This window comes from Perca fluviatilis, chromosome 13 (assembly GCF_010015445.1).
Source record: "Perca fluviatilis chromosome 13, GENO_Pfluv_1.0, whole genome shotgun sequence".
Classification (NCBI taxonomy): Eukaryota; Metazoa; Chordata; class Actinopteri; order Perciformes; family Percidae; genus Perca; species Perca fluviatilis.
Window position 1 is genome coordinate 10,801,020 of NC_053124.1, and position 26,312 is coordinate 10,827,331.

General features: G+C 42.5%; 1 protein-coding gene across 2 annotated transcripts in view; it reads left to right on the forward strand.

Annotated features, from left to right (window-relative positions):
• Window positions 1–212: 212 nt before the first annotated feature.
• The window catches only part of ube2ql1 (ubiquitin-conjugating enzyme E2Q family-like 1), a 39,535-nt gene continuing 13,435 nt past the window's right edge, over window positions 213–26,312 (forward strand). Inside the window, exons 1-3 of one of the 2 annotated variants that reach the window (XM_039821166.1) lie at window positions 215–461; window positions 1,171–2,086; window positions 11,774–12,047. In XM_039821166.1, the coding sequence (XP_039677100.1) occupies window positions 1,379–2,086; window positions 11,774–11,905 (840 nt within the window). In that variant the 5' untranslated portion in view covers window positions 215–461; window positions 1,171–1,378 and the 3' untranslated portion in view covers window positions 11,906–12,047. Of the gene's footprint in view, window positions 462–1,170; window positions 2,087–11,773; window positions 12,048–26,312 lie in introns of those variants that run through there. The other variant, XM_039821167.1, reaches the window with a different exon arrangement.

Below are 26,312 nucleotides of genomic sequence, written 5' to 3' on the forward strand. Positions count from 1 at the left end.
GCTGGGGAGTTTTATTGGAAAATGCAATAATTGAAAGTTAGCTGAGTTGTTAGGTCCTTATTGTAATTGCCAACCGGAATATGTCGATGTTGTAATTTCATATGCAGCATTTCCTCCATAAATATTAGGCTTACCTATTGGTGCTTGCTTTGCCTTGAATGTAACCTTAGGGCTTTTATTTTGAAATGGCGTAGCCGTAATTGCAGCGCCTCACCGGTGAGAACAGACTGGCTGAAAAGGGTTACCGGGGGGCTGGTTGGTCCTCGGCTGCATTAAAGCTGGAGCTGCTGGAGCTGCACACACACATCAAAGCGTTCCTTCTCTCCCTCACTGCAGCTCCCACCGACGGCAGGTCTACTGGATGGTGGAGCCATTTCTTCTTCTTAACACACAGCGGGATCGGTGTCCGGTCTACATAAGGGGATATAAAACGGACGTACTTCGAATTTCACCCGTCTACGGTAAGCACGGGCTACTGTCGGATTGCTGGTCTAATATTGGTTTGTGTGGGCGGGAGAGCACACATAAAGGCTGATATTCTTATGATAAGGATTCACAGTGTAGGATAGGCTATATGTAGCTTATGTTTTGTACGCATATGATCTTATAGTGACTTAATCGGGTATGGCATTTTAATCCTATAATAATATATTCCGTATTTACTATCATATCATATCGTGCATTTAACCGTATTGCCTGTTTAAAGTGACATTGGTAATAGGGGTATAATAGTAATTTGTTTCTATATTATTCCTATGGGCTACATAGTGTGTCTTTTGTAATCATTGGTAAGATCATTTGCTATAACAACCTGGTGATGCATATGGTGTGTTTTTCATCTAATCATTTTCCTTCCGTCAGCCTATATGTTTGTTTTTTTATGATTACCCTGTAGTGTATTTCTTTATCCTGAGTTTTTGTAGCTATGATATGATGATGCACCCTTCTGCTTAAATGTATTATAACATCACCTCAGTGCTTCTGCGTAATGTATCGTCCTATCATTGAACAACTGCAGTCACAGTCGTTCGGTCCGCTTGTGGGGAGGAAAAAAAAAGGATTGAATTCCATCGATTTATTTAGACAAAACTGTTTTATTGTTGGTGTTGTCTGTAAGAGAACGTTCATCTAAACTCGCATTTCTTTGTTGTTATACTGTTGTTTCTTTAGTCGAGCCGTGTCGGGATGATGCTCTGAGGAGAAAACTGCACAGGCTCCCCGGTTGTGTTCATCCTGAGGCTGCAGTGAACGGAGGGGGGGATTGCGGTACAATAATCAGCATCAATAAAGGTCTTCTCTGTGAACGGGGACCGACTTCACAAGGGTGATTCTTGCCCCTGTGCGGGGGGATCGGCGGAGAAATAGATCTATAAAAATTATGGCCACCCTACTGCGGAAGATCGGTCTGATCCGCCTGCACGACCGAGACACCGAGGACCCAAAGCACCATCAGGGCTCGCTAAAGGGGACCAAGGGGAACCAGAAAAACAACGCCAACAAACACTGTCAGACCGCCAACGAAACCAACATCCTGAGCACCCCGGAGATTAAGGCCAGGAAGCTGGACCAGCTCGGCAAGGACAAGCCGTCCGGCAAGGATAAGCAGGGCAAAGATGTTGCAAAGGAGAAGCAGCAGACGGGAGGAGGCGGGAGTAAAGCGACCAGTGCCTCCTCGATACCACCGCTGGCGCCTCACCGGCAACACTGCACCCAGGTCCGGACGCGGAGGCTGATGAAGGAGCTACAGGAGATCCGGAGGTTAGGGGACAACTTCATCACGGTGGAGCTGGTGGAGGACAACCTGTATGACTGGAACGTCAAGCTGCACCAGGTGGACAAGGACTCGGCGCTGTGGCAGGACATGAAGGAGACCAGCACCGAGTTCATACTGCTTAACGTCACCTTTCCCGACAATTTCCCCTTCTCGCCGCCGTTTATGCGGGTCCTGACGCCCCGGTTGGAGAACGGCTACGTGCTGGACGGCGGGGCCATATGCATGGAGCTGTTGACCCCCCGCGGGTGGTCCAGCGCCTACACGGTGGAAGCGGTCATGAGGCAGTTTGCGGCTAGCCTCGTAAAAGGACAGGTGAGGGGAGGAAGGGCTGGTGGGTGTGGGTGGGGGGGGGGACCTTGCATGGCATATCATCAACCATACGGCTTATTAATCATCTCTAGTACATTTATTTTCAGCCATGTCACGCATTGGGTATGAGCAATCCCATAAGGCATTCATGCGTAATTTACGCGTAAAACTGCTTTTACGCATGTACAACATATGTCCACCATGGTGAGGCTTTTAGTCTAATAAGGAGGTTTAAAGCAGTATTTGGTTTAATGCAATTCAGGATGGAGAGGGGAATGAAAATATTTTGTTCAGTAATTTCATCTATTTTCAATGTTACTCAACTTGCAATCATCATTTTCTTGAATGAAGTGTCATTTTTGGACACCAGTGGAGCGATCTCCCAAGACTGCATGTGTATAGGAAAATTCATGAAACAAGTGTATCCCAACAGGAAATACATCCAATCCTTTTTATGTCTTAAAGAAAAAACTACAATTACAAGACAACATTGTTCAGTAAAATGTATGTATTTGCTATATGTTTAGCCTATGTATAGCCTTTGTAAGCTATACTGTCATATCCCAGGCCTGTAGTCTCCTCATTCCCCCTCCTCTCTGCTATGAGCAAACCCACGATTTTGAATATTATTAATCTTTATGTGACTTTACGGCAGCCATTTCATGCAGTGCAACCTCAGTATCTCCTTGATGCCAGCTCTTCCCTGCAATCCCGGTTTGCTCTCCTTTTATTGCCTCCATGAATCAACATCCTTTGACAACAAAGACCTGCTGCCATGCAATGGAACAGTCCTAATACAGTACAGGCTCTAATACAGTGCATATGCTCTCCTATCAGATTATTCTAAAGGAGGAATAAGACAATTATTCAACACATGTGATGTGTGATGATGGCTAGAGACAGCAGGTATATCCTACCTACCAGCAGTCCTCAAACTGACTGGGTTATGTAATCCTGTCAAATCTGTTTTTCACATCCTCAGTGCACTGCAGCAGCAGCTCTGTAATTCCGATGGAAACAGCTGCATCTCCAAATGCACTCCAGGCTATAATCGTTTAAACTCTGAATAGATTGTCTATTTTCCACCCAGATAAGAATCCCAATTTCCAATAGTGTTTTGAGATGCTCACATTTCTGTCATATTTCCATTTCATCTGTAGACACTGCTTCTTTTTTTTCCTCACTGACTGTCTGACGTCAGCAGTATGACGACGCTGTGGCAGGATGAGACCTTACATAAACTGTCACTGGATTCTCCTGCCCAAACACCCCCCCCCCCAACTTTTAGTGCTCTGATGATATAACTGAACATTATTCCTGAGTCCTCTGTTGTCATTAAGCATATGTAACCATAGAGGTCATGCAAAAACTGTACCCACAGCAGAGAGAGAGAGAGAGAGAGAGAGAGAGAGAGGAAAATGTGTGTGTGTGTGTGTGTGTGTGTGTGTGTGTGTGTGTGTGTGTGTGTGTGTGTGTGTGTGTGTGTGTGTGTGTGTGTGTGTGTGTGTGTGTGTGTGTGTGTGTGTTCATCTTGATTTGCTGCTTGAGGAGATGAGTTAGCAGCTCCGCATTGCTCCCTAATTATGGTGCAGTGTCTTCCCTCTCCAGTTTGCTAATGGAAACAATATTGATTAATTATTCCTGTGTGTGTGTGTGTGTGTGTGTGTGTGTGTGTGTGTGTGTGTGTGTGTGTGTGTGTGTGTGTGTGTGTGTGTGTGTGTGTGTGTGTCTGTGCCCGCACCTCTTTGTCTGCCTCTTTTGTGGATATGTGCCTGCACAGGCGCTTGCATGTGTTTCATGTCCTAATTTTCTGGGAGATGTGCTCATCTGTCATGCATCATGACAAACACAGAACTATATATAAACCTTAATACGCAGAATATATTTATTCGTCCTTGGGCACCGGTTCACTATGACAATAGTGATGGGGCTTGTTTAGAAGCTCCCTACCTACCTATTTTTAGTGTGAGAGGATACACACGGTGACAAAGTGGTGAGGTGGAAGTCAACAGAGCTAAACACGTCTTCACTCGCAGCTGTGAGGGAACACAGACCCACACACACAATCACACAAGTTGAATGAAGTGACATTACTAAAGGTAATCACCAGTTCACCAGTCTGGCCATCAGATACTTAACTATTAGTTTTAAGACAATCACTGGCACAGTGATCTGTCTTTTATGAAGACATGAATTAAGCCTCATAGGGCTATGCAGGTGGTAGGCTACTGTGGGCAAACTCAGCGTCATGTTCGATATATAGGTGTCTTTGTAGTGTGAGTCAATTGATAACCTGTCAATCAATCGTTCCCGCACTGACAATGTTTCATTCTTCAGACCTTCCTCGCGTACAACTCTTTGTGACGCAAGTAGCATTTTACAACAATTTTGATGATTAATTAATCCTTATGAATCACTTTTTAAGCAAAAATGCACAGTTGGTTCACTGGTTCCATCTTCGCATATGTTATAATTTGCTACTATTTTCAATTTAATATGATTGAAAATACAATATTTTTTGCGTTTTGGACTTAAATTCAGAAAGTCATTTTTTGCTAAAGAAACTTGCCTTGGGCTTTTTTTTTTTACTATTTCTAAAACTAATTTATAGACTAAACGATCAATGATGATTAGAAAAACTATAATTGACAGATTGATTGATAGTGAAAATAATCGTTTGTTGCAGTCCTGGATCTAAATAAGGATAATACCTGACAAAACCAAATTGAGGTTGTGTACCAGCTATTTAGTATCACTTTCATTAAGTTTGGGGACTCGCAAGAGACAGATAAAAAATGGTCTCAATTGAAGCGGCATAGATATCCTGCCTTTCAGTCCCCAGTACTATGGGTTGAGCCTCAAAGAATCTGGATTCTACATTTCCCATAATGCAACCGGATAGTGTTTTTCATAAGAACCACCAACTTTGAAATGCCCACTTCTCTCAAAAGCCACAACTCCAGTTTGTAATGCAGACTTTCTGTTAAAAATGTGTAGTCTCTGAGCCCAAGCCAAGATGACATCATCAGGGTTATTTTTTTTCTACTTTGGGAAGTTCCTTCAGAGCCACACAAGATACTGTTGAACTGTATAACTTACACAGAATTTACTGTGGGAAATTGGTGGAGTTCCCCTTTAAAGTTTCCTGTTTTCTGTGATGGATTTGATTGGCCATTTGTATACTGTACAAGGATGAATGACAGCAAAGTGCTATGCTGTCTGTGTGCAGACAGAGGAAGCTAGACCAATGACACTAACTTCTATGACCCTGCGCTCAGTCCCACAGGGCTCTCCTTAATGATCTGATGAGGATGGTGATGACATTGATCCCTGTTTGTTTATCCCGACCCCGTTAAGCACGTCTGCTTTATGCAATCCCCCATCCCCCAGAGCTGCTTCCCAACATGCACTGGGGCCTTCCCTCCTCTGCCCATTGACTGATCGCCATTCACACGATTACCCAGCAGCCACTTTACACGAGTGTGTACCTCTCAACGAGCGAGCGCTTAGCTGAAATAGATAAACACTGACATGGCACTGTATAGGCCCGGGGCGCTCGCTCAGCTGAACCCGAAACACACACACACACACACACTCACACTTACACACACACAATCACACTCTTTTATTACGTTGCATTCTTTTTTACATTCTCTCTCGAAGTCCATCTTGCCATTACACTGGGCCATTCTTGTAGATATTAAATAAATACTCAATTTCACCTTTTCATGCTGAAGTAAGACCTTTGGAGGCTTGTGTGGAGCAACACACAAAAACTTCAGTACACACATTCACACACTCACTTCCTCTCTCCTATCTTACTCTGTCACACACTCAACCACTGGTTTCAGTGTAGGCATATGCAGCTGGAGTCCATCTAACAACATTGGAACACACCAATGTGAAATTGCCAGCTATTGTGCGTAAAAAATATTGACATCATGCACACTGTGATTGGTTTAATGACAACAAGATGAGAGTACATTCCTCCCTGCCATCTATCACCATGGTAATCACACCTCTTTAACAGTGGCCAATTGCCATAACAATATCCAGGGCAGCGGCTGCCATTTTGAGGCCCGTAAAGACATGCATGGTTATGAGGTTGCTTATGATTTATAAAGAGAACAACGTATCCCCGCTTTTCACCAATGCACTGTGACAGTAGCCAACTGGTGCATTATCTGTGTTTGTCAGCCTAGGGTAATCTGTGTTACAGGCCTCTGGCTGCACAGAGAGCCAAAGCAGGTTCCAGGCAACGCTGCTTAGGTGACACACGGTTGATTTGTTTTCCATTTTAAAGGCTGCGTGGATCAAAGCGATTCCCCCAGGAACGCTGCATATATCTATCTGAATGAGTCACTCACTGCGTCATTGAGTTGAGTTACTCAAAAACAAGTGAAAAACCCCTGCCGATGATGGTAAGGTTTTCTTGTTTCCAGGGTGCCAATCAACTTCCACAATCAAGTCATTGTCTTCATACCAGTCGTGTTGTAGCCACGTTCTGCCTGGTTTCAATTGTCTGACTTCATTTGTGTTTCATGCATGAAATTAAATGACTTATCGTGGTGGACATTTGCAGGGTTTGATTTCAGTACTGATTGAAATACAAGTTGAAACAGCGGGACAAGCTATCCAAAATTTTGTCTGCTGGAGAGAGAGACAGAGACAAATTGGGAGGGAGAGAGTGTGAGTGTCACTAAGCTCCGCGGTGAAATGAGGCCAGCGTTGCTACAGGAATTGAAACTGTAACCCTAATCTTTAGATCGTTCAACGTTATCACCTCATCTCCCTTTATCCCCTGCATCACTTTTGACCCAAAATAACCGAGCAAATGCGCAACAGGACATACTGATCTCATCCCTCAGATATCATGGGAGCAGAGAATTAACGCTGGACTATGTTTGATGTGTCTCATTGCATAGAGAGAAGCATGCAGTTCAAAATGTTTGGCCTATAAAATCCACTTCTTGTTAAAGGAACTGAATGGTGGCCGCTTTAAAACATAGAGCACTAATGCTTTCCCTAGGCTAATGTTACATACGATACCATTAACTTGTTTAATCTCTCTCTAAATCTTTTATTTGTGCTTTTCTTTCTTGGTGTTGAGACAAAAGTAGGGAAAATACAGTGAGCTTTTGTCTTGTGGACCCAGGAGTCCACAAGACAAAAGTGTTTTACAGGGACACAATTGTCCAATGCAAAAAATACCCCCTATTCTAATTGTGCTTTTTAGTTCAAAACACCTCATTCATGTGGCCGGGTTGGCTCAGTTGGTAGAGCAGGCGCACATATACGGTACATAGAGGTTTATGTCTCGACACAGAGGTCCAGGGTTTGAGTCCGACCTGTGGCGATTTCCTGCATGTCTTCCTCCTCTCTCTCTCCCCTTTCTCCCCTAGCTGTCCTGTCCATTAAAGGTGGAAAAGCCCCCAAAAAAATCATTCAACACCTAATGTCTCCAAGAACTAAATATTCAATTCCCATGAAAAGCACTACTAAGGTGTGCAAATAGTACCAAAGCCACTGTTAATCAGAAACAATAGTAAAAGAACAGCAGGAAAGAAAAAAACTGAATAAGGTAGAAACCGAAAGCCCCATCATTCTATATCCTTAATCCAGGAAAAGACGGATTGCTAATCTTATTGTAAATCAGCAGGATTGTTCTTTGACCCCAAACCTTGAAAGAATTCTACAATCTATTTTTTTTTCAAAATACAAATCAGTTTGTTGAATTTTTCAAGTATTAATTGACAGTATTGGCAAATAAGGCAGATTCACTTGTTTTACTTGTATCAAAGTTAAAAGGTATAAAAGACACTATCTTAATTAGCACTGATGCAAACTAGCAATGCATCCCGATCAGCCATTTTTTCCGATTGCTGTACAAATAATCTAATAATAGTTTTAAAGTGTTGGTTCAACAAATTACAAAATAAATGTACACATTTACTTATGTTTTCTTACTAGCGATATCTGTCTATACAAATAGTTTGGCTCCAATTGGTTTTAGTTTAAGTTTTGTTTGCAGTGTTGACAGCATTGAAAAATGTAATAAAAAAAAATCTAAAGCATTGTGTCTCTCCAGAAACATTGTCCCAGACCGGACTTAGCTCACTTCCCAAAATGTCGAACTATTCCTTTAAGCACCAGATGGAAAATGAAACAGATTGAAAAAAGTTGATCAATGCTGTCTTGTGTATCAGACATTAGCACTGTTCACACCTGGCATTAACATGCATCTTGGGTGATCCAATCACAAGCGGACAGCTCTAAGTACAGGCGTGTTCACACCTGGCGGTAGAATGTCTCTCCACATGTGATGGGATTTCACTTCCCCACTTTATATGCAAATACACACATAATAATAACACATACAGCATTTCTGTTTGATAGACCAAATGCGGTGTTTGACCGGCAGATTGCAGCAATGGATTTCCTGTGCCTAGTCTACCGGAAATTAAGAAGAAGAAATCTCAGTTTTATCCCTGGGTCTATACCTTGGCGTGTTCCAGGCAAACCAAGTCAGCCAATATGTTTGACATACTGGTAATATATCTCTATGGGCTTTTAGAAAATGATCAGACGTTGTGGCCAAAAGCCAGCTTACGAGATTTAAGAGCGCTACGCTTACGCAGAGGGAGTCAGTTGAGTAGGCGGTCCTTCAATGTGGCCCGGTACATATTTCGCTTACACACTGCTAAATAAATGTGGCCATATGCAGCTTTGACCACCTGAGTGATCGGATCTCGCATCCTCAATGCATCTCGATGCATTCACAGCTGTACGTAGAGCTGTCCACTTGTGACCGGATCACCCAAGACCCATGTTAATGCCAGGTGTGAACAGGGTCATTGTGTCACTACATAACAATGGATAACTCCCGCGTCCTCAACGGTGGAGCCAATGGCTCCATTTATACAGTGTTTTCCTCCTGAAAAAAACTGGATAGGAGCATGTAGATGCAGAACTAAGGTGCAGGCCATGGATGTCTGAAAATACGAGGGTTTTTATCTGCACTGCAGAATGCAGAGGAGCTCACCATCTAAAAGATTTCCATCAGTATAGGTTTCAGTGGAGCCGAGTGGCCTCAGTGCCATTTTCTCCCTGCCAAGAAATGGGTATAGGGAAGTGGTGCAGTGTTACAGGCCGTGTACAAACAAATACAGTAAAGTACCTGGCATATTATACAGCAGCAGGCTCATGTCCCAGTGAGTCGACTACAAAAGAATGTTTGTTGTAGCGTATGGCCAGAGATTTACTGTGCGCAGTTGGACCTGTTTGTCACAACCTTCCATTAGTGAGGTTTCTGTGACTCGGAGGTGATTTTTATAAATGAAATGATGCACTTCAAACAGTAGTGGCATTCATATGAATCACACATGTTGTCATGGCTGCTGTGTATCAGAGCTGTGTTTTAATGTGAACACAGTCGTTTCTTTTTTTTATTCATCCTCCCACACACTCTTCTTTAGGGAAGACTTAGCACCGCCAGCAACAAAAGAATAAGCAGCTTTATATCGTCACACCCACTCCTTCTTTTTTCTTTTTGCCCCCTGTCATCCCACGCTTATTATTATTAGCTCCAGTGTGTGAATGAGGGAGGGCTTTAGCAAGGTGGTGTCTCTGTGTGAGATGCTTTTCACACTGAGCTCAAGAGGGTTACATGCTCATATGTTTATTTTTATGTCATATTTACAACCCTTTCATTGTTTACTAGTCTTTGGTTCTGGTCTTTACTTATCTCCCCATTGCCCAGTGTTGTGGAGGGTATATTTTCACTTCTAACTGGACCTGACGTCTTAAAAGACCATCTCCTGACTTTAAACATTGATCTAATGTTGGTCAACCTGCACTCAGACCACTTGTCCTGTCAACATCTCCCCTGCGACAGTGCACTCACCAGTGAGGTCATCCATGTGCACGTGTGGGCTGTGTCTGTGTCGTTCTATATTTTGTCTGGAAAGACTTTATTATTTTTTTTTATTATTTATTTTTTCTTTCAGAATGAGCTTGACAAGACCACTGACAATCCTGAGCAAGAGAGACATATTTTTCTTTTGATCTGACAACACATATTCATATCAGACAAATATTATTTAGACAGTTTTTTTTATTTTTTTTATTTAACACAATGATATTCTTCTTTGATCAGACAGACAGATTCAGATCAGACAAATATTATTTTGACAGTTTTTTATTTATTTTTATTTCACACAATGATATTCTTCTTTGTCCTAGAAAGCTAAATCAATGTCAAAATGCAAAAAGACATATAGAAAATCAAGAATATCTTTCCTCCTACTTAAAATCCTGATTGCAGTTCTCTGTTGCGATGACTTTATATGATCTTTGGGTTTTGGGAACATTAATCAGACAAAATTAGACTTTTGAAGACATCACCATGACCTTTCGATTATTGCGATGGCTTATTTTTCTCCAGAGGCCAAAAAGGAAAGTGATCGGCAGATAAATCAATAATGACTATTTCATTTCCTGTAAGTTAGATGAGAAGATTGATAAATGAAATAGGTTAAAACCAGCAGGCAGTGGGAAACAGCTACATAGCAAATCTGCCTACCAGCACCGCTAAAGCTCCGCTATTAACACGTTATATCTTGGTTCTTTTAATCCGTACAAAAAATGAAGTGCACAAACAAATATTTTGATTATAAATTTACATTTATAACTCTTCGCTGGAAAAAAAAAAACACGTTTGTAGGAAGCAAATCCCCAGAGACGTTATGTAGCTTGCTGTCCTTAATATTAGCTACACCTCTGTCATGGTGTCCCCCACTGGATGCAATTGAGATGACGTCTTTATCAAACAAAGTATGAATGTGTGTAGACCCCAATAAGAGTCTTAAAGCGCCCATATTATGCTCATTTTCAGGTTCATAACTATATTTTAAAGTTGTACCAGAATAGGTTTACATGGTTTAATTTTCAAAAAACACCATATTTGTGTTGTACTGCACAGCTCTCTCTCACTGCTGCAGATCCTCTTTTCACCTGGTCTCTGTTTTAGCTACAGAGTGAGACCTCTTTTCTTCTTCTTCTGTACTATCTTTGATTGCACTCGCAAATGCGCAGTAGCTCAGATGTAGAGCATGTCAGCTAGCTAACTCTAGAGACAGTAAAAGAAAGCCTGTTTCTCCAACTTTGGTCAGTTACAAGGCAGGATTAGCTGGGAGACTTCTAAATGAGGGAGCACATGTAAGTAGTTCTTTTGTAGATTATGGTGAACTTGTGTGTGTTGTAGCAGTGCTTTGCTATTGAGAACGAGGTAGCATGCTAACGCTACGAGCTAACGGTTGTGGTTAGCCAGCTCATTTTGGATTGTGACGTCACAATCCGGGCCGATTTTGAACAGCTCACTAGGAGACTGAAGGCAGGACACATTCAGAAACCATATCTCACTCAAAACATTATGGATGGATTTTTTTCCAAGTTTGTATGCATGTGGAAGCACCAGAGACCCAAAATAACACCCCAAATCCCAGAAAAAAGTGATTTTTTCATAATATGGGCACTTTAAAGAAGTGAAGCAACAGGTCAATCTGTCCCATTAGCGGGACAGTGGGATGCCTTCTCTATTTTGTATCTTTCCACACAATCCTAACCTCATCTCCCTCTCTCTCTCTCTCTCTCACCCTTCCCTTCCCTCTGTATCTGTGTCTTCCCTCACAGGGCCGTATATGTCGGAAAGCAGGGAAGTCTAAGAAAGCGTTCAGCCGTAAGGAAGCCGAGGCCACCTTCAAGTCCCTGGTGAAGACCCACGAGAAGTACGGCTGGGTGTCCCCGCCTGTGTCCGACGGCTGATTGCTCCGCCGCCGACCCTCCGACCCCCCCCACCCACCCGACCCCCGCGCTAGCCCAGCTAGCCCCGACACGCAAAACGACACACCACGCTAACTCAACAATCTCCCATCTTCACCTTTTGCTGTTTTACTATTTTTTTTTTTTTTTGGGGGGTGGGGGTTGTGTCTGTGTTATTATTTTTTGGGAATTTGTTTTAGTCCTTATCTCCACCAAAACTCTCGGAGAGCAGACACACCGCCATCATCGTCACTCCTCCACCAAGAAGAGACTTTCGTTGCCCTCCCTCTCGCCCACGGAGATTCTTTCCCCCATTTTGGAAAGACCTGAGAGGGAGGTGTGTGTGTTTTGTGTGTGTGTGTGTGTGTGTGTGTGTGTGTGTGTGTGTGTGTGTGTGTGTGTGTGTGTGTGTGTGTGTGTGTGTGTTTGTCACTCACTTGGATATCAGTTGGGAGTGTGTGCCCGTGCATTGGAGTGTGCATTACTATCGGTGGATTTCTTTTTCAGATTTTTTCTTTTTTCTTTTTATTTTTATTTTTGTTTGTCGTAATGCACACCCATGAACGTACAGGATAAATCGGGCAGTGTGGACTTTTCCACCCATGTGAAAGACTACTGAATGAAGAAGACTCATCCCAGTCTCCTGTCCTCGCCATCCCATCCTCTCCCTCTCTTCCCATCCCTCTCTCCCTTCTTCTGTACAGCACTGAACTGGCATCCCTTCCCGTCTCTCTCTCTCTCTCTCTCTCTCTCTGTAGCTGTTGGGTCATTTGCATATAAATGAAGCTGTTAATGTTTAATAGACAGGCAGCGCGCTGGCATTTACACTCACTCATTTACTCCTTCATTTCCCCTTTCTTTCGACTGTGCCGTTGCTCACAGTTCAATGCAACACGATTGTAATTTACATGGAGCTGTGCTCTCTCTCTCTCTATCTATTTCTTTAGCTCGCTCGTTCACTTTGTTTCTCATTCTTTCTCTCCGTCTCCTGTGGCTAAATTTAGAGCTCACTGTTGCTTAGATGGATATTGATTTCTAATTGAGAAATAAAAAGTCACACGTTGCTTTATGCAGAGACTATGTATGATAAATAGAATGAAAGTCAGTCATCTCTCTTTCTTTCGTTCTATCTACTCTCATGTTAGTGTGTGTGTGTGTGTGTGTGTGTGTGTGTGTGTGTGTGTGTGTGTGTGTGTGTGTGTGTGTGTGTGTGTGTGTGTGTGGGAGAGGAAGGAGACTAATTCCCATGATTTAGATACCAGATGGTACAGCTGAAGGCTAGGCCTAAGTATGTGTGTGTGTGTGTGTGTGTGTGTGTGTGTGTGTGTGTGTGTGTGTGTGTGTGTGTGTGTGTGTGTGTGCGCGTGTGTGTGTTTGAGCAAGGGAGACAACCCTTTAAACAGAGAAGAATATAATTTACTGTGAATGACCCTAAGGCCTAAAGGGAGTGCTGTATTCTTTGTTGGATTACTTGTCGCTGTCTTGTTCCTCTTTCTTTGTCAGATCATTAGCAGGCCCACTGCAAACACGTGTGTGGTTGCGACTGAATATCTCATCTGTCTCTTTCCGATTCCATGTAAAGAACTAAAGGTCAGTAGAATATACGCTTCGGATGTTTAGCTGTGCTCCAGACGCGCACACACACACGAAAGCTCGCCCACACACTCATGCATACACCTGCAGCCTTTACGCCGGCGGTAACACCTAGAAATGAATACAGACTGAGGGCTCGAGCGCCTGCCGGGGATGGAGTGGTGCTTTAAATGAGCGTACGTTTCAGAGCCCGCCTGATTGATGTCAGCTGGAATAGAGAGACTCAAGGTAATAGGGAGAGGAGGAGGTGAAGAAGAACAGAGGGAAAGGAGGGAATTGCGGGAGCTTTGATCACCACTGGCTGCTTCTAGAAATGTCAGGTGGCTTGCAAAATGGCCGAAGACAGATATTATTTGCTCTCCCCGCTCTGATTACTTAAGAGACATAACAGTTCCCGAGTTCCATCCTTTAAAAGGACTTTATAAATATCTGCTCTACGGCTGCAGCAAGGTCAGTCTTAATTAATCGGACGCCTACTAGCCACCGACTATCTGTCCGTCCAATCCAGTGGGCTCCTTGTGTGTTTGTTTTGCTATCTGCCAGTTAAATGTCAGAGGGAAAGCTGCTAATTGGTCTGACATTTCAGCAGAGTGTCATTAGAGAAGAGCAGCTGAGAGCAGAAGGATGGAGGATGTCAAACCTCCCGCTCGGCACTGACATTTTGTCATTTCCCGCTCCTGCTCCGTGTTTTGGGGGGGAAGGAGTGTAGGGAAGGCAGACAGCGGGTTAGGTGAGGAGAGACAGGGGTGTAGTGAGCATCTGGATGCCAGTCAGCTCTCAGCAGGCCCAACCGTAATCCTGGAGCGGAATGTTTAAACCGCTGAGCTGAAGCCGAGCCGCGCTGCCAGCATGCCGCGTTTTGGATCGGGCTGCGCCGCGTTTCAAAAAGTAGACCCCTTGTGTCGCGTTTGTGGTCGATAACAAATGTCCGTCTGTGTGTGAGTGCATGTGTGAGCAAACACGTGTGTTACACTCCCATCGTGAAAAAAAAAAAAAAAAAAAAAGAGTATAAAAAAACACCATCTGGTATGTGATCATGTGCGAAAGCGCGTTAGTCCTCTTTGAATTTGGCTAGTCATTTCAGGGTCGATCGTATAGTGATCAGTCGGCTTGTCAGCGGAGAAAACTGTAAACCGAATTATCGTTAAGACAAAATATCTCAAAAGCTGAGGTTTCAAGAGAATCATTTTGTGATATAGTTTAGATTGGTAGTTTGCAGACACTAACTGGGTGAATTGATTATGTTGTATTATATCTGCATGTGATATGTGATTGGTAGCTAGCTACTGTATATCTTTTTTCAAGAAAAGCAAGAAAAAACTACGGTAAAAAACAAAACTGCAAATGCTTCTCTTTTCTTGTTCTTTTTTTTTATTTTTTGGGTTCTGTATTGTATGTATATTTCTTTTCTTTCGAAGCCTCCTAAAAAAAATGTCACATTGTGTTATATGAATGTTTGTGTTTTAATTTATTTGTGGTGGCCAAAATGACTATTTGAAGCATGTTGCAGGTAATGTCACAAGAAAATGAGAAGGAAAAAAAAAAAACTTGCTAAGAACGATAGCCTATGTATTAGTGTGATCGGGGAAGGTGTGTTTATTTTGGGGGGATTTCAGGGAGTAAAGAAGGACAGAAGGTTGCAAAGCCTCAAGATTATAAAAGGGAGTATTTTCTTCATTGGGAGAGCATCAAAGTGGAATCAAGAAAATTCCTACGCTCCCTTGAAGACTTTCTAGTCGCCTCCATGATGTCACTACTGTCCCTTCCCCGTTGGTCCTGCTCTAGACAGTGATTTGGCTTATGGGTAATGCAGTCAACACAAAGATCTGGACTGAAGTTTTCCCCAGTCACAGATCAGGGATCAGTGAGACCTCCCTATGCTTCAAATCTCGCTCAGTAAAGGGAATGTGCACATCTGACCTGTGATCAGTTACTCTGGGCGACTTTATCCCACTCCTGACTCGAGTGTTTGGTCGAGACCAAGGTCTTGAAAGTTCAAAAGGTGAAAGGTCGTTGCAAGACCAAACAGGAATGTGCAATAAAAGTTACAGCTTATTCAAACTCTGCCTACTGGATTTGTGGTTTTGTTTCACATCTGCATTATGAGCTAATGTCACACCTGGGAGCTTTGTGTGCTGCTACTGTACACTTGCATGCATTTTAATGACCTACTTTAGGCTGCTGTGTCCTATGAGTGGCCCCTGCATTGTCCTAGTTTCATTTACTGCAGTCAATAAGACATTGTTTCTAACATCCTCTTTTCGGACAGACTCTAATCACACGTCCTCCACTCTTGGGCTTTTATCCGATGGCCTCAAGCTTGATGGAAACACAGTGTTCCCTCTCTTTGTGTGTGGAGTGGTCGCCCTAATCTGACACAGGCGCCCGTAAATGGATGTGTTAAAGAGAGTGTGTGCACGGGGTAATGCTGACAGACTCCTACTGAACATGTATTTAAAGAAAGTTTTGTAAAGATTAAGTTAGGTGCACTATACACATCTTAAAGGAAAATTCTGTTCCATCATTTCTAAATTGGGGAGAAATTAATTACCAACATTGGCCACCAAGATTACAGCTATCTGGCGCTAGCATACAGCTACTTAATAGTTAGCAATAGGCTAATGTTAGATTGTAATGGAACAGAGCAGCACTTTCTACTGTCAAAAGTCACAGATAAAGGCTTCTGAACCAATCGGAAATGTTTTTGCGACCAGAAATTGGGGAGAATTTGGCCGCCAAGATTACAGGTTTCCCTGGTGTTAGCAGGCAGCTACTATAGTTAGCACTGGACACTAATAGAATATAGAAGCACTTTCTACCGTCAAAAATCACAGATAAAGGCTTTTAAACCAAATACTACGGAATAGATAAAAAGATACCCGGAATTGGGGAGAATTTAACAACATTGGCAGCCAAGATGATATCTTTTATTGCCGTTAGCATGCAGCTACATGTGACAATGTTAACACCGCAGTAGCTTAAAAAAACACTCCAGTAGTTCCTGCTTGATTTTGCAAGATCCTGATTTTGCAGACTGACTTTGACCTATCATACTTAAAGCAGAGCTGCCAACTTTTCCAAAAACCTTGGAGTGAGATTTTTTTTTAAATAAACCATTAAATGGCACTTTCTGGAGAGTTTTGTGCGAAGAAATGGAAAAATCGAGTCTTACGTGATATGTGCAAAACTGCAAACTTTGCATTGTTGTAGTATCAACAGGTATTAGGGCATTTAGCATTTACATTAATGTTAATCAGTCATCACTTGATTACACATTGTATTACCTTGTTATGATATAAGAAGTGACCCATACAATGTGCCAAACATAATGTGCCACATGAAGAGACAGTGCAGCATATGACAGTAGCAACAGCTGAGAAGATTTGGGTCTGTGGTGACCAGATCCACCTCACACAAACTTCCTTCTCCCAATATCTCTCTTTTCTACTGCTACAACACACACACACACACACACACCAGTGGTTCTCAGTGTAGGGACCAGGGACACAAAGTTAAATTAACATTGGTCTACCAAAGGGATCTACTAGGACCACTGAAATTCTAAAGAATGAGAACCACTGATTTACATACATTCTAATTCTTTAAAACTAAATAAATGGAAATGACCATTTCTTTTGGACACCAGGGGGATTGGTGGCCAAAGACCAAACCTCATTAGATTATAGGCAGTGAGGGAAATTCATTCTTCAATCAAGGCCTTTCCCCACCACAAAGTCCAGCAAAAAATAGACTGAAAAATACCAACAGCAAGACAAAAGACACAGCATGGCTCATTTTGTGCATGTGTTATATCACAGCCTTTCTCAAACTTTTTTTGTGCCAAGGCCCAATAATGTCCTCTGTGCCCCACTTAATGTATGTCATTTTTTTGGGAAAAGAAAGACTATTTGTTCATTTTATGAAACATTTAATGAATTATTTACAGTTACATTTAGAGATGCACGGTGAGCTGGCACAAACATCTGGACCAGTCACAGCTGCATGGCCTGGCAACCCAATGGAATAGGTTTTGTTTCCAGATTTTGTGAGGAGACATATAATTTTGAGCATTAAACACTGAATTTTTATGCACTTATTTCTACCCTTTTCTACATCAATTTGTGCTGGGAACAATTGAAAATATAGAAAAATAAGGCCCTCAGGCATTCTTGTATTACTTTCAACTATTCTCTAGTAGATCAACTTTTTCAAATTTAACGTTATCTCTGCTGAGTCAACACACATGTAGGCCTAATTTACTCTAATCCTCCTCTTTTGCGTCTTTTGTTGGGGAAGTAAATCTCTTTAAATGTGCATGTGGCACTTATTCATGTGAATCATACATCATTTTAATTCATTTATAAACCCCTGGACTTCAATAGCTCAGATGTGTTTCATCAGATTCCTGCTCATGTTTACAACTTTGTGCACATTCAAAATATAACTCCTCCCATCTGTGTTCTCCGAAATTTGGAGAGTTGTATATAGTCTGCTGTGCATGTCATTGCTCTACTGATATGGTAGTGTCTCATTCATACCGTCTGACAGACACAGAGGCCCATTTGGGTCTCTGGTCGTCATTGCCCACAGCAGAGCGAGTCCACTAAAATTAACTGAAGTTGCTACACTTACCAGCTGCACTGCTCACCTATTTTTACAGAGAGAGTGGACACAAAGTGATGGACGGGTCTGTAATACTCAAAGCATAGGCTACCTGAAGCCGGGGAAATGCGCCTGGGATGGCTCATGAAGAAATGTTCTCGCATTTGCGACATTTCGCAAATTCCACAGACAGGGAGCGCTCCTGAACCCCCTCACCGTCTCTGAAGGCATAACTAGTCGATCACGAGTGGCTCAACAGGTAGATCTATAGATAAACTCATCTTTCAGGCATTTGACCGACCGGGTTGACACTTCAGCGTGAGAAATCAGGGGTGTGGCGTGTGAAATCAAACAAATGCGTTTGTCTCACGGCCAATGCATGAGAGTTGGCAGCCCTGCTTAAAGGTGCTGTAGAGGATCAGTCCCTCTCCCCTTTCTGCTAAAGCCCAAACACTCTCCTAAGCCCCTCCCCCACAAGGGAGAATGAATGCGTGTGCATGAGCAGTGATTGACATGCAGTTAGACACCCCCCCCATGACCATGATTGGTGCATCTGAACAGGGAGCGGTGGATTTTTGCAAATCGCACTACAGGCTTTAGGTGGTGCCAGAGGAGCTGGATTTTTTTTTTAATGACCTGCTTCATGTAGTTCTGCTCGAACATAGGGTCAGTTTCAGCAAATATGACAGAAAGAAAGTTACCTACTGTATCTTTAAGGCCTTTGAACACAAAGTCTAAATTCTCCATCCAAAATTGTCCAAAATACAACTTGCATTGTGTCAATCACATTTCACTGATCATGAAACTTTTGTCATCCGAAATGGCATCTGATCATCTGAATCACTTAATCTCTCAGCACAAAGCACTTCACTTAAAGACAGAGATTGGCAGGTGATTGCAAAACAGCTTGGTATTGAGGATTGGAATCGCAAAACAAAGGATGTATGAATGGATTAGACAGTGATTGTGCTCTGGGCAGCTAAATGTTACTCTTTGCTAGCGCATCCACATAGGCTAATTAACTCAAGAAGTGAGAGGACCACAAAATGATTTACTGCTCGACGATTCCATTTGGTCTCGTATTGCAAATTTTCGCAAACAAATCGGAATTAGTGTGCCAGAGGTTTCTGTGGGTTAACGAAATACCGATTAAAAAACGTATACGACAAACACATTTCTTGGAGTGCATAGGACTTTACCAAAGTTGACCACCACACATGTAGCCTAGTGCTATGCAGTGAGGGACTATAACTGACACCTGTGGTGTGTTCACTTTTACTTGCACTTCTAGAGAATTGATGGGGAAAACATAATTAAACCAGGGGTTACTTTACAACATTTCTGCCATATTGGACTCCACTCTAACAATGTCACAGTATTTTCATCAATAAAGTTGAGTGAGTAACACATTATCATAATTGACAAGAATGATGGACAAAACCCAGGTTGTTTAAAACCTGTGTGGGCGTTTAAGAGAATTAGATTTTCGTCCAGTGAAAACCAAATTGTTTCTTGCTGATTTTAATTGGAAGTACCTGAATTGATCTCAACCCAGTTAAAAAAATCCTTTCTTACGTCCAGAATATATGTTTTTCACTGAAGAAATGTTTTTCACATGTCACAGTACAAAAAGCACAGGCACAAATAATTAAATTGATTTAGCTGCTTCAGTTTCCGGGCAGTGCATACTGGCTGACCAGGACACGGGAGCCATCGATAACAGGATTAGCAACACCTGCGATTTTCCCATATGACAAGATATATATAGAAGAGCTGATACACTGCGCTGTGTATCTGTTTTATCGCCAAACTCTTCTGTCTTTTAAACTATTCACCATTATTTCAGCTGCTCACATTCCATCAGAATTCTCTTTTTTTCCAATTGTTTATTGTGCAAAAGTGCATACACAAAGGTACACACCGATACATAGAATAGACATTACAAAACAGAAACAAAAGAAAAGATTTCATAATGCCAGAGCTTGTGTCATATCAATTTGATATTGTATTAATTTAATAACTTGAAGTTCTTAATGGCTTTTTGTTTTTAATATTAAATAAATGGGTACTATATTGCTGAATGATTATAATAAATAGTTGGTATAATATACATCATGTTATTTTCAATCTTATCTTGACAGAAATGTCATTTTGTTGTTTACCTCCATCCAGAACCTTCTTGTATAATATACAGTGGAAAAAAACATTCCATCAGAATAGATCCTTTCACAGATGGCATCTTGACTCATCAGAGCATGCACAGCACAAGTGTAATTAATTAATAACTATTACTAATTACTAATCAACACAATTTAGGTGCTGCGCATGCTTGCTCGATGGTGTTTTAAGCCCCCAACGTCAACTTCCAGGCAGCGCTGCGACTGTCGACTTCAAGGCAGCGCTGACTGTAAGACCTTTTTGGGGGCTTAAAACACCAAACACCTGCTTGCTCACTGACACAGCTTGAGTGAAATGGAGGCATCGTTAATGTTATTAGTAACACCTGTGCTTTTCCTGCTGTGAAAAAGTAATGTCTGTACAGTAGATATGTAGCTAGAACCAGCAACCGGATAGCTTAGCTTAGCATAAAAACTGAAACAGCTAGCCTGGCTCTTTCCAAAGGTAACGTAATCCAACTACCATCCCCTCTAAAAGTTAATTTATGCTCCCTTTACCTATGAAAAAAGGTGCGTCCATTTCAAACAATGTAACCAGCGATGGTTATACATACATACATCATTGCTGACATATCCCAAATTAATTGATCCCTGAGCACTCTTGTTTTTGTAGTGTTTGTGTGTTATTTCCCCACTGCTCATTAGGGCGGGAGAGAGACTGAGCAGTGGATCCGAGCGAGTAAGATATTGATGACACCATGCCGAATGCTCTAAGGCAGGGATCGGCCACCGTTTTAATGTGTAGTGCCATTTTAAAATGTTCTCGAATCAGTGTGACATACGTATAATCCATAAGCCATCAATCATGTACCGAGCCCGTTCTGGCAGTGTTATTTTTTTCCCCCTTTGCGCCCGCATTCTGTGAAGAAGGCAATGAATACTAGCCAATCAGAGGCAGAGTAGGGCGGATCTTTGTGGAATGCGGACGAGGAAAAAGTCAAACAATAACAGGCTCTGCTCCTGCCAATGGCAAGGGCGTAAGCTTCGCTTCAGAACTCGAACCTCCTATGGCGCCATTTTGACGTTACAAAGAGATCACCTCCCGTTAGCATTCCACTGACTAGCATACATTTTGGCGCCACTTTGACAAGCGAATAACTTTACATCTGAAGCGTTTAAAGACTTTATTTGTCCATTGTTTATTTATAAAGAAACACGACAATGTATAAAAGGCTCCATTACCTTGTACCTCACGTTATGGCTCCGTAGCAGACGTTTTTATAAAAATAGGCTAACGATTGTGTCATAACCAAGTGACTTACTGTCGCACAGTAGAAGAATTACCGTATAGTACAGGAGAAGCTCGCAGGCAGTTTGGACTTACATTAGCTGTTTAGGTTTAATTACTAATGTTAACTAGCATGTTAGTGATCAATAATTAGCATGTGCCTATGTTATCTCCTTACATATACCTACGCTCTCTGTCTCTGTAAGATTGAGAATGATTGAGATTTCTCTTGGCACAGCTACCAGAAGACTTACAACTTTCAGACACGTTGCTCACGTCACATTTACGTTGTCTCTGTCAGTTGGAGGCTGCGCAGTGAAGCAAGTGGCAACGGGCTCTGTTGGTCCATTTTATATAAGTCAATGGCCAATGGCTGTGAAAGAGGCCATATGACATGCAGATTGGAACATTTCCAAAAAAACTATTGCACTGACCCATGCTCTAAGGACTCCAGGGCAAGAAAATAAGCTTCATTTGGCATACAAAAAAATCCGGCAAGGGACGTGCACAGGTACGGGCTATTGTTGCCTGAGCAACAGCTCGTTTGCCCTCAGCGCCGGCCCGAGCCTTTTGGGGGCCCTAAGCAGAATTTGATTTGGGGGCCCCACCACCCACCACGCGGAGTCACCTGTGTTTGACGATTATTGACACAAATGTCACGCTATAATGTTACATTAAAAATGAATACAGTGAGGTTATGTATTAATACAGTGACGATTTATGAACTACTGTTCCCCCGGGGCACAGATGCATAAGGACCCTCCCCCCCTTTTCTATTTGTGCAAAAGTGGATGCAAACGGTGAGGGGGGGTCTGGGGATGCTCCCCCAGAAAATTTTGAATTTGGTAGATGTGATTTCCTGTATTCTGGTGCATTTTGGGGATGGTCAGCTGGAGAAGGACAATACCTAAATTTGTTCAGATTCATAGCCTTTTGCTTTTTGATTTATTAAGGTAGTGACTTCACGCAACTACTTGGGCTTCAGGGCCAAAGAATACTGACATACTCTGTGTTAGTAGGAAGTAGGGCTGGGCGATATGGCCTCAAAAAAATCCCTGATTTTTTCACAAAGAATCTGATTCATGATTTAAATCAACCCCCCCCCCCCCACACACACACACACACTTAAAATTAATCTGCAGATGACAAATGACAAGATCTCACACACACACACACACACACACAGGGCATGTGTACCATTATGATTATTCATGCCAATTTTATGTAAATATTGGTTTGAGTGTTTTCCCTACCATTGTATTGGGGGGGGCGCCCTCTGTGAAAGAGTGAAAAAATGATATTATGCTATATATTGAACAAATTATATAATAATGTTATATTCAACAACCACGAAACGGATGCGTGAGATAAAGCTGTTTTCACACATACAGGTAATTCACTTCTCGTTCCTCAGTAAAAGTTCAATTCATTTTAACTTAAGTCGCGCAACCTTGCCCTCTATTTTCACCTGTTGCTGAGTAATGTACATTAACATGCCATGGTCTCTTGAATGTAGCATACCTGTAGCAAGCTCCTTCGTAGTAACTAGCGGTAAAAACAAACGTCGAAGAGGAGCTCCGTGCTACAGAGTGGCGATTGCTAGTTGTTGTAAGCCGCTACAGACCTCCGTCACAGCTCGGTCGTATCAGCGGCTTTTAGCTAGTAGATGTGTTGAGCCGCATCAGAGTTCCTCAAGGAGGCGGTAGTTCAGTAATCCGAAAATAGGTGACTTTGAGCCGGGTACAGAGCACAATGAGCTGCCGGTAATTTTGGCGGATATTACGGTTAAGTAAGTAATGAAAAGAGTAGTTAAGAAAATAACTAATGTTAGCCGCTGTCGCTGCCATGTCGCTGCCATGTTGTTTGTGTATCACTATGGCAAATGCGCGGGGGGAGGGCTGGGCCCATTCGGAACTACGGGAGCCCAGATGGGACCGTCGGCGAATGTTAAGAGGGAAAAAAAACAACACTCGGTTGGGGGCCCCCTAGTGGCCAGGGGGCCCCAAACAGCCGCTTAGTTCGCTTATGCCTCGGGCCGGCTCTGTTTGCCCTGATTGGGTCAGCTGCCCCTCTGGAGAGAGAGCCTATGTATTGTGACAGTATACTTTTCTTAAATTTTTTGTTGTTGTTGTTGTGGCTGAATCCATACGATAAGCTCATCATTAGTAAAGGTAAATGAAATTAAATCGCCATATCGCCCAATCTTGTGTTGACTTTGTTTAGGGTGGGGGTAGCCTGGTCCTACCAGACTCTGGTACATTTCATTTGTCCAGAGAGTCTGGCCACTCTCCATTGACAAGTGTTAACTTCCTTGATTGAAGGCGGGTACTCTGTTGAAGTTTAAAACTATTGGATCTGCCCAGAGCCACTCTGGATCTGCCAGCTTTTTTTCCGGGTTAGAGCGATAGCCCCTCCAAATGTCTGTGCACGTCCCTGGTTCTGTGTGTATGTTTGTGTATCTGTTTGCACTCCTCTGCTCCAGTGGAAGCAACAGACAAAAACATTTGTTATTCAATTGTGAGATAACAAGACACAATCCCCTGAAGGTAACTTGACACACAAAACATCCAAAAGAACCTCAGCGAGGCTCTGAGAGACAGAAAGATAAACAGGAGGCAGAGTGAGAGGAGAGGGGGAGCTAGGAGGAAGTTGGCCGTCACTGTGTTTATGTATTCAGGTTGCTTTTATTCCAAAAAAATGAAAAAAGAAAACCCCGGAGGAAGCCGTTTATGTGATTTGTAAAAGCAACACGCAGCATGACGAAATAAGCTGAGTGATGCAAGCATATGGCACCTGTTTTCATGGGGCAAGCTTAGTTGGAATGAGATTTTAATAGGGGTGAGGAAATGGTGATAAGCCTTTTTTTTATGGGTGCTGTCGTACCTGGAGTATTGTTTTATTCAGGATTATGGATGTGGTGGAGGGTAAAACCTCCTAAAGCATTCTAGTCACGTTTTTACCCGTGGAAGCGTTTTTCTCTCCTTTTCGGAGTGAACATAATTTTTTAGGATAAAGTCAGAGGATGCATCACTGCAACTAGTAGCACACTGGGGTGTTATAAGGATAAGGTTTTGTAAGTGTTCCAGCTTAAATAAATAGTTTAGTAGCCTGTAGATGTCTTTATAGAGAGGTGGCTGTTCACACACCTTTTTATTTAGCAGTCATTACTGGGGAATAGAGCTCATTAACGACATTTATTTTTAATGAATAGTAATAGAACAATTTGAGATAGACTTATTTGCTTTGCTTAGTTGATTGCACCTGAAGGGGACGGTTTCTTTTCCATGCAGGAGTGTTTGAGTCAGCCTCCCTGCCTCAGGTGTGGTCATGTGGCCTCTGCTTGGAGACCTTTTAACAGTATCGGTTGTCAGTTTTATTACAAGTAGCTAACCTCTTGTGGTCATGCAAATAATGAAAATGAAAAAAGGTGGAAACAACAATAGGACGTTCTAGCGCTTCAAAACCAGCGTGGATGGTTGGAGGCAGCGGATCAAAACATCTATATGAATACTTTTTTTGTGGTGAAAGGCGTTGTATTTAAACCAGGGATGCACCGAATCCAGGATTCGGACGAATATTGGGCTTTTTGACGGTGGGTTAGGTTTCTGCCGAACCTTAGAATTTTTTCCAGCGAACCGAAACCTTCGCTTGCACTACGTGCGCTACGCTGGTCGACGTAATGACGGCGCCGTTGATTACGGGAAGGTGTTTACGTAGGTGGAGCGTTCAATGCAGTAGGCTGTGAGAAAGTGGAAATGGAACTCGTGAGCAGAAAAAAGTGTTGTTTGGCAGTACTTTCAGTAAAAAGAAGGCCATTCAAGTCCGGCTACATGTTCAATTTGCAATGCCGATTTGTCTCGTGGTGGCAAGGACCCTAAACTATACACAACATCGCGTATGAAACATCCGAAAGAATACGAGTTGTGCATGAAGGAATCAGCAGACAGCAGCCAAAATGCAGCAACTTCGGGCACGGCAAAGGAAGGAGAGTCACAGCTAAAAACTGGTGTTAACCAGACAGTGCCTCTCCCGGGCTGTCAGCCGTTCTCTCGGCAAATGAGTCTCCCTACAGTGGGAGCGGAGCGACTGAACGGCCGGCTGCTGCTCGTTAGCTAACATTAGCTTTCTAATTTCACCCACCCAGCATGCCTTCACCATACACTGGATAGCGAAAATTTGCCAAACAAAATTGTCACTCAGCTGGGGACAGCGATGTGCTTTCCTACGATGTGAAAAGAGCGTGTGAATTTAACATTAAGGTCTTACATTACTTAAGTTCTTACTATTTTAGAGGCTGTGGACGTTGTTCACTTCATTAATGTGTTTACTGTGTTAATGGACTGAGGATGGGAGTAGGATTCAGTATTCGGTTTCAGATTTGTCAGAATCATAACCAGTGGATTCGGTATTCGGCCGAACCCCATAAATCTGGATTCAGTGCATCCCTAATTTAAACTCACTGAAAACCCATCTATTTTTATTTTAGTTTGTTTAGTTATGAAGCCTAGTTTGATTCATCGGTTATCAGTATTTTTTTTTCATTCACTTTGGTCAGTTGACCAACTGATGAATCAACCTATTAGAAACCTATAGGGATAGTGACCCTCTGTGAAACAAGCAGAGACAAAGAAAGAAGGGTTGAAGATTGTGATGAAGAAAAAGGGATGTAACAAGACAATGAAATAAAGCCACATAGCCTGAAGAGCAGAGGGTTAGCTTCTCCTCTCCATCTGAATTATATAAGCTTCATTAGATAAAATGTGATTTGTGAGTCTCCCATTTCCTCTGCCCCATCCTCGCTGACACACAC